Source organism: Macrobrachium rosenbergii, chromosome 5, assembly GCF_040412425.1.
Source record: "Macrobrachium rosenbergii isolate ZJJX-2024 chromosome 5, ASM4041242v1, whole genome shotgun sequence".
Classification (NCBI taxonomy): Eukaryota; Metazoa; Arthropoda; class Malacostraca; order Decapoda; family Palaemonidae; genus Macrobrachium; species Macrobrachium rosenbergii.
Genome location: NC_089745.1, coordinates 11,605,918 through 11,615,917, shown reverse-complemented (window position 1 = coordinate 11,615,917; position 10,000 = coordinate 11,605,918). Strand labels below are relative to the sequence as shown.

The 10,000-nt window shown below is 38.2% G+C and overlaps 1 protein-coding gene across 9 annotated transcripts in view; it reads right to left on the bottom strand.

The window, feature by feature from the left end:
• The window catches only part of Vinc (vinculin), a 182,614-nt gene that overhangs the window by 90,656 nt on the left and 81,958 nt on the right, over positions 1 to 10,000 (bottom strand). For all 9 annotated transcript variants that reach the window (XM_067103599.1, XM_067103595.1, XM_067103597.1 and 6 more), the window contains exon 2: positions 6,436 to 6,543. In XM_067103599.1, the coding sequence (XP_066959700.1) occupies positions 6,436 to 6,543 (108 nt within the window). The remainder of the gene's footprint in view (positions 1 to 6,435; positions 6,544 to 10,000) is intronic.

The window sequence follows — 10,000 nt, the reverse complement described above, 5'->3', positions numbered from 1 at the left end:
CCAAATGAGTGAGTTTCTAAATAAGCAAGTGTCCATATGAGCGAGTGTCCAAATGAGTGAGTGTCCAAATGAGTGAGTGTTCAAATGAATGAGTTTCTAAATAAGCAAGTGTTCAAATGAGTGAGTGCTCAATGATTGAGTTTCTGAGTGAATGTCCATATGAGTGAGTGTCCAAATGTGTGGGTGGTCAAATGAGTGAGTTTCCAAATGAGCAAGTGTCCAAATGAGTGGGTGTTCAATGACTGAGTTTCTGAGTGAGTGTCCAAATGAGTGAGTTGCTAAATGAGCGAGTGTCCAAATGAGTGAGTGTCCAAATGTGTGGATGTTCAAATGAGTGAGGTTCTAAATGAGCAAGTGTCCAAATGAGTGAGTTTCTAAATGAGTGTCCGAGTGTCAGGCTGAGTGTCCCGAGTTTCTTCTCTTGTCAGTTTGTTATGTTGTCAGTCTCAGTGTCACTTCGAGGGCTGTTAGTTTTCAATTTCCTCAACTTTTCGCGCGAGCTACTCGGTCTACGCCGAGTATGTGTACAAGCATTAGTATGAATGCGCATGTTCTGTGGGGAATCTCCATGAGGGTTACAATGGAGTGTGTGTGTGTGTGTGTGTGTGTGTGTGTGTGTGTGTGTGTGTGTGTGTGTGGTTGGTGGGGGGAGCATTGTCATTAGTGTACCTAAAATGAATTACTTCGTTTCTTTGCCCCTAACAAACAAAACTTCGTTCTCAGTCTAACAAATGCTTTGCTCCATCGCTTGTGTACATAAATCAAGAGATAACTTGATAAATGAACTTTTCTTTTAATGAAAACGGACTTAAATAATGAAAATGCAAAATAAAAGTATAATCCATATCAACAAAAATTAAAGTTAAGGACAAATACAAAACAACAAATAAAACCGCATCATGGTTCCACGACGTACCAGGACAAATAGAGCGAGCTTCCTAAATGAAGCCCGGTTTTCTATAAAAAAAAAATAAAAATACAAAGAATCCGGGTGGAGGGGTGTTGGGAGATCCACTAATTAAGACCCACAACTTGGACGATGATAGATGACGGAATCTGGTAATACCACGAGGCATAACCCCTCCTATTCTCCCAACATTATCCGGAGCGTTTCCAAAGTTCTGGACCTGAGCAGGGAAGACTCGTTTCACGCTGCCTGACTCTCCCAGACACGGAGGAGTTGGAAGATGCGCTCATGAAATTGGTCTGAACTAATTCCATAAGGCTCCAGGGTATTTTATATTTTGTTTACTTTCTTACTATCGAAGCATTTGGTTATTTATTTTGTTGTTCTAATGATCTTATAGAATTAGTCCTAACTAATTCCATAAGGCTCCAGGGTATTCTATATTTTATTTACTTTCTTACTGGTGAAGTATTTGGTTATTTATTTCCCTGTGCTAATGATCTTCTGGAATTAGGCTTAACTAATTCTATAAGGCTCCAGGGTATTCTGTATTTTATTTACCTTCTTACTGTCGAAGTATTTGGTTATTTATTTTGTTGTTCTAATGTTGATCTTATAGAATTAGTCTTAACTAATTCCATAAGGCTCCAGGGTATTTTGTATTTTGTCTACTTTCTTACTCTCGAAGTATTTGGTTATTTATTTTTTAGTGCTGTTGATCTTGTCTCCTTTTGATATATTATAGAGAATTGTTTCGATGTCCCATTGACAAGATGTCCTTATCGAAATAAGATATCTTTTTGCCGTAATGTTGATTATGGTTACACGTCAATTCATAAAATTTGTTAGTTTCTGCTTTAGAAACAAGATTAATAAGCTGTGCTTTACTGGTGTTTGTCGTCGCCCTCCTTGAAATTTGCCTACTACAGAAAATCCAGCCAAGATTTGAACTGAATATAGAATTTAGGCCAAAGGCCAAGCACTGGAAACTATGAGGTCATACAGCGCTGAAGGGAAAATTGACAGTTAAAGGTTTGAAAGGTGTAACAGGAGGAAAACCTCGCAGTTGTTAGGAGAGGGTGGAAAGTAAGATGGAAGAAAGAGATTATGAAAGGAGGTACAGCAAAAGAAACGAAAGGGGTTGCAGCTAGGGGACGAGGGGACGTTGCAAAGAACCTTAAGTAATGTCTACAGTGCACCGCACGAGGTGCACTGACGGCACTACGCCCTACGGGGAAAAATCCAACCAAGAACCAACAAGAAAATTTTTGTAATACTCATCATCATCAAGCTGAATCGAATTTCTAAACAAGTCATTAGTTATAAATAAAAAATGTTGAAGACAAAGGAATCAGATGTCCATAACAAAAATGTTAAATATCCATCTGTCAATAAACCACCATCTTAAAGAAAGAAATTCCTAATGGAATCCTTAACGACAAAAGACTATTTCCTTTTCATCGATGATGACATTAACAGAGTAAATTAAAGGAAATCCTCCCGTCTGACAATACATAAAAAGGGATCAAGAAGCCAATTTAGGGCGGACAATGATTTTCCCTTCGAGGAGGAAGTCGATAAGGAAAAAAAAACGTAGAAATCTCCTTTCATCACAAAATTATGGTTCGCATCACTTATAAAATAAATAAAACGCAACCGATAAAGTAAACAAGAAATTTCTTGAAATACATAAAGCATGATCCATCACACAGATTAGAACACGGAATTTAGACCAAAGGCCAAGCACTGGGACCTATGGGGTCATTCAGCGCTAAAAGGGAAATTGAGAGTAGAAGGGGTTGAAAGGTGTAACAGGAGGAAAGCCTCGCAGTCGCACTATGAAACAAGTGTTAGGAGAGGGTGGACAGCAAGATGGAAGAGAGAATATGAATGGAGGTATAGTAAAAGGAATGAAAGGGGTTGCAGTTGGGGGCCGAAGACAAGCTGCAAAGAACCTTAAGTAATGCCTACAGAGCAGCGTGTTAGGTGCAATCACGGCACCACCCCGCTACACGGGTGTCACACAGATTAACACTGTTGATTAATGAAAAAAAACAGTGACTTGTAAAAACATAAGACGAACGACTACCGTAAAAAAAACAAAGGTATAACTAAAGAAAAGCTGCATCCTGCTTCTAACATGGAAAACATCGTCAGCCGGCAGATTAGTAATGTACGTGAAACTCCTACGTATTTTATGACAACAACGGAAGAGCGAACAAGCTTTTGAGTTTCCCCGTTCCACCTAAACCAACCAACCCTTCGCTAACAACCGTGAAATATCCCCCTTCAGAAAGGATACTGTTCCAGAACCGGATTTTTGTTGTCACAAAAAAAAAGCGGTGATTTCTTTTATTCTATTCTATTTCTCATTCTTCAACAGACTACTGTGTTGCGATTCGTTTTAATCAGTTCTATTCTCTCTCTCTCTCTCTCTCTCTCTTACACAAATACATATACATATAGTAAAAGGTAACCTCTTTCTCAAACCACTATACAATTATGTATCCATTCTATATATATATATATATATATATATATATATATATATATATATTCTCTCTCTCTCTCTCTCTCTCTCTCTCTCTCTCTCTCTCTCTCTCTCTCTCTCTCACGCACACACGAACATTCAATATAACAGATGATCTCTTTCTCAAACCACTAAACAAATACGTATCCTGTTACTACATATATTTACACAAAAACTACATACTTCTCTCTCTCTCTCTCTCTCTCTCTCTCTCTCTCTCTCTCTCTCATACACACAAAAACACATACATATAAAAACATAAAGTAACGAGTGATCTATTTCTCAGACACTAAACAAATACTCTTTATATATATATATATATATATATATATATATATATATATATATAAATATATATATATATATATATATATATATATATATATATATACACACAAACATTACATACCTCCTCTCTCTCTCTCTCTCTCTCAAAACCATTGCAACACCGCATGAAAGATAAGTGCCTCGGTGGAATGTCTGGCAATATCTTGGAACTTGTCTCATTTCCCTTGGTAAACTTCACGTTGCGTTTCCCGATATGAGTGTCGAAGAGTTTTCATTTTCACGCTGTTTTTCCTTTGTTATTTTCTAGTTTTCTTATCTATTGGCATTTTTTAACATTTCATTCTTTTAAAATGTCTCAAGTGACTCTAAGGAATATGAGGGCAAGAAAAATTAATGGAGTTGAAATAAATGAAAAATGTGTCCAAGGGTAGGGTATGTATGTGACAAGAACTGGAACATTTTGGGGGAATGATTTCAAATTACAAAGAAATATAACGACCATATTCTTCCCTTACATATGGTGTTCACAAGCAATTGACCAACTAGAACATTTCTTTACTCATATTCTAATTATACTGCAAGTTAAAAAAAAAAAAAAAGATTCATACAGTAAACACCAAAGCCACAAGGCACAATTTTTTTCCACCGGTTCATATACAACTTAATCACTACGAGAAAAATAGCAAGGGAGATACCGCACAAAGTCTTGGAATACAACAGAAGAACGTGCAATTAAGGAAACTAAGATCACGCACCCATTTTTAAAATACCACATTTGAACAAGCATTCTAACCATCCTTTACCGACCACAGACCAACAACTCTGTAATAGCATTCCAACTTTCGAAATGTCCAAGACAATATTATGTTTCTTGCAAAATATGTTCGTTGAGCAAGAATGGCCCCGGGGACAACGATTTCTAAAATTTATGTCATGGTCAAGGTCACATGATCACTAACCTTTTTTTTTATATATAAAATAGCTTCATTAGTGGAGTATGCATGGACTCGACTATGCGTGCCAAATCTCTCTTAAGTGTACGAAATCTACGGTATTTGGAGCCATGATTTGACCTACAAGCAAACTATCACCTAAGACGAAAAGCAACATTAGCGGAAGCGTGATCTCCTTGAACATTTATGCTTGATGGTCTGACTAGATTCCTTCAGTAGTGTGAGAAGAACTGCGATGGCAAGGTAAACGTGACAGACACAATAACGAACAGACAGACAAACAAAAGGGAGGGAGGGGGGGCTATATTAACCCCACCCCAACTCGACTTTGTCTGTAGCGGCTTAGCAAAATACACGGCGGTAAAATGATATCGGAGAAAGAAGGCCCATGGCCAAAATATATAATCCACGGATATAAACTAAGTAACACTGCAAGCAAACTCTGATGCTCTCAAACTCCATTCAAGCCCTGGGAGTGCCAAGCCTCAATTAATTCATCTGCAGGTCCCGAGAGCAGAAGTTTTCAAATTATCAAGTCAATATCGAAGGTGGATGCATCCTGATCGGGCTTCACCTTGGAATCAGCCATCGTCAATTACGGAACCACTAAACTTTCGGTTCTCCGGTTGGCAAAGGTGGTGTCGCATGAGTTACTGCTTCCGGCATCTTTCCGCCAAACTTTGCGCCCAGCACCCAATGCTGGTGGCAACTTTATAGGCAGTTCCTCATTGGACGGGTGGGTACCGTTCTCAGCTAGCACTCTGCTGGCCCCGCGTTCGATTCTCCGACGGGCCAATGAAGAATTAGAGGAATTTATTTCTGGTGATAGAAATTCATTTCTCGCTATAATGTGGTTCGGATTCCACCCTCATTTTCCGAAGCAGCTGTGGCATAGGAACGTCTACAATTACAACGATTCAACGTCTGGACCAAGTCTTTTGTAAAATCTTAAGTTAATAGGCTCGTCGCTTCCAGCGTTTTCAATCTCAAGTAACGTATGCAGAGCACAATAATAAATCCTTTCAATACCTAAGGAGTATTCTAACAATAAGCAGTAATCGTTCTTAAAATCGCTGCTTTCTATAGCAGGCAGTTATTAAGTTAGCTGCAAGTAATTTCATTCAAATAAGTATCCAACAAAGGCGTGCTAGCACACAATAATAATAATACTAATATCATTAACAATAATATGAATCCTGCACCTGAATCCCTTCTTAAATCCCATGAAGTCTTCCTTGGTCCATAGCAACCCCAAACTACCCAACGCATTTACATCCCAACAACGTTGTTTTCAATGAGCTGGTGCACACATAAAGCACTTAAATATTTAGTAAATTCAACAATAAAATAAGATAAAGCTCTATGCATAAATAAGAATAAACCTGAAGATACTTCATTTAATAATGTTAGAAGCTCCTACAATAAGAAAAATACTACAGAGAACATAAATATAATGGTATGCCAACTGACGCACTATCAGCAAGGCCGACACTTTAAAAGGACCTCAACGACACTTTAATCTCCTATTTTGCAAATGCCAGCACGAAATCCCACAGCCTCAGCTTATAAGGCAACAAGATCTTATTGCCTAGCCCTGGATAACATGCTGAAGTATAATTACCAAAATAAATCAATAAATGAAACATAAAACATAAATAAGTATCAACACTGCTTCTTGCAAGAAATACAAAAAAATAATAATAAAATCCCAGAACAGATAAAAGAACAATAAGACGAAAAATACGACATAAACTTACCTTAACCAAGTTGACGACCGCCTTGGAGACAGCCATGACTGGCTTCTCCAAATCGGGCATAGCATTGCCATCCTCAGCCTCCTCGTGTAAGATCACCAGGCGGGACACCTGAACAAAAAAGAAAGAAACAAAAATTAGTATGGATCAGGCTGCGTCTTCGAACGTACCAATTTGTGCAGAAAAGGGAAACGTGTGTTAATAGATTACTGGCACCATTTCTGAATAACGACCCTACCTGAGATAACAGTGTTTGTGTAATGTGAATCAATTCATCTTTCAAGTAAACATCTAATGTCAAGGTTATCTAAGTTGACTTATAAACTGCATATATATATATATATATATATATATATATATATATATATATATATATATATATATATATATATATATATATATGTGTGTGTGTGTGTGTGTGTGTGTGTGTGTGTATACATATATACATACGTACATATATTTATATATATTTATATATCAGTATTTATATTTGCACATAGGCTATATGTTTATACATACATATATGTATATATATAAATATACTGTATATATGTATATACATATCTATTTATATATATATATATACTGTATATGTATATATATATATGTATATATAGCCTATATATTATATATATATATATATATATATATATATATAATATATATATATATATATATATATATATATATATATATACATATACATATACTTTTATGCACACAGACAAGCAAGCTGGACATAAAAACGCAAGTCTGGAGACATCCAGTAAGCCCCATCCCAAACGTGAAACCAAGTCACGACCCTTTTGAAATCCGCAGAGCTGTTATTTCTCTGAATGAAACTGGTCTTATGCCAGCACTGTCTTTCGCTCGTGCAAGCATCCCTCAAAAGAAAAAAAAAAAAAAAAAAAAGTCCCCTTCTGAAATCAGCGGAGCGAGACAGGAATAGGAGAATGGAAGCAGCGTGGGGGGCGTCGCCCAATTAAGATCAATGCAGTGAATAACAATAATAACTATGAGGCACTCTTCACGTGGCACTAAATCGGCTTTGCAAATGTCAGCCACCGTGACACTGCCATTAACTTCTAATTGCCAGCGACACTCCTTTTACCTCACCTGCATTCCCCGACGTCGTGCACATACGCACGCACGTTCGTGAATATCGAGCTCTGTAGTACAAAGTGCAAAATTTCTTTTTAAGTCCTTTTCTCGAAATAGTGTATTTCCGAGGGGCAAAATTCAGCATCCAAATGATATAGTGTTCTTAAGAAACAAAATCATTCTTGACAGGAAAACTTATCGTACACCATTAACACATCTTTTCTTCATAAGAAAAATGTATCACTGAGACAAATTGTTAGCTATTAAAAATATTCATCCATAAGGAATAACGGATATGAATATACTTCACTCGTCAAAAAAATATTTCTCAATGCTACTATTTCTGATTTAATGATTTTTTGTCACATCCGCGCGTGACTTCTTATATTCCCAAATAAATCATATATATCCTTTAATATCGGACTCACTGTACCTTGGGGATGACTTGCATCTAAAGGGAATTATAACTGACAGGTGCTTCTGCCCCGGCCAGTATTCGAACCTGGGCCTTAGGTTTAGAAACAATAAACAGCCGACTTTTACTACTCAGCTATCAAGAGATATATGTTGATATCGACGGTGCCATAAATATTCTTGCCGAATTCAGGTTCTGTACTTAGAAATGATATCGGCCCATCTCCATCATGACAGCTAACTGGTAAGTTAGTAACAACTGGCTAATCACAGTGAATTTTTGATACTCATAAATATTAAGCTAGAAATATCTTGAATATGGAATTCACTATATCTTGGGATAACTTATAACCAAAGGGACGTACAGGTGATAAGTAGTAAATTATTAAACTTTCCTTTATTAAGACATCTTTAACCAAATAAACCACTCTTATATACACTAAAGGTTTTCTGCATTTAATTTCGCATTCCTTTTCAAGACCTCCTCCATTAAAAGAGAGAGAGAGAAAGGAAACTTGCCAACAACGTCCTTCCCTTAAGAAATAAATAACAAAACAAACAAAACACAATTATAACGACCTTCCAAAACCCCCTTACAACCCTCCGCATCCGCATAGAGAAATACCCTCAGTCATCAGCACACGCAACAAACCCCTTTCATTTAAATAGGCTTAGGGTACAGCCCCTACCATGGTCTAAGGCCCCTACATCAATTTCCCTAAAGGCCTAGCGTACACGGAGAAGAAAAGGCCTCTTGTCTCTGTTAAGGCTTAAGACCTCGACTGCCTGGGTACCAGAAGAGGTACGCAAATGAATGGGAGAAGAATATGCGAAAGGAAGGATATTAATGTGTAAACAGACAACAGTGACCAAGCAAATAACAGATGTATGGATACTGAAAAAATGCATACAAAAAGTGAAGCGAACAAAATATAATTGGAGCACAATGAATGACAATGAGAAGAAACAAAAGTCGACCATCAGCACACAGAGAGAGAGAGAGAGAGAGAGAGAGAGAGAGAGAGAGAGAGGAATACATGTTCTACCTTTTAAGCCAATTTTAATCAAACCACCCGGAAAAACAGAAAACAGAATGGCAGCGAATGTGGGCTCTATCACCTGGCAAAACAGTGGGTAAAATGGCCGAGTTGGAAGCGTCCGTCCCTCCAACACAATTAATTTCCTTAATCCACCAAGCGAACATTAAGCTCACATTCCCCTTTCCTCTCGTCAATCGTCGCAATGCTTTCAAGTAATGAAAAGTCCCCCGATGGCGCGGGAGGGCATTTAAGCAAGACCACCAAGTCCTCAAGGTTATCTCCTGGAGTTTGAGACCCAGCCCCTCAGAGATTAGGAGCGCTGTGTACACGGCACATAAACAGTGACACTCGGCGATAAGACCAGCCACAGTTTCATTGTGATTAAGGAGGACCAACATAGTGGTGGCCAAATTGGGCCCCTCTCCTTCAAGCTCACCCCAACTCTAAGGAATAGGCCCATTTTCTGTCTTCTACTTTTCAAAAAGCACCTTAGAATCATCCCCTCACATGATACACCCACTTACTTATCCATGAATTCCATTATATAACTAAGATCCATTTTCGCTCGACACTATTTATCCATTAAAGGAAGTCCCGCGCGAGAACATTGCCATTATTAGACACAACTAAAAGCCACAGTGCAACAGCAAGAACAAGAACATATGAGGATAAAGCAAGCCTCGCCATTTATAAGGAAGGCATCTCTATTAAGAAGGCCGTTGGTTGGATGTTACGGAGTTGTTTCATCAAGGAGCAAAAAAAAAAAAAAAAAAAAAAAGAAAGCCAACTCTAGGATGTAGAAGTTCAAGATAGGTGTGGCACTCCCAAGGGGACTAAGGGAGAGAAAGAGGAGGGTCGAGATTAAGGGGAGGGTAGGGCGGGGAGGGGACTGCAGGTGATGTGACGGCATGAGGGAGGGGTAGGAAGCCTGATGGTAAGGAGACGCGAGGGAAGGGGTAAGAGAAGAGGGAAGAAGAGGGAGGGGGCTTGTCAGCCAAAAACGTTACCGGCAT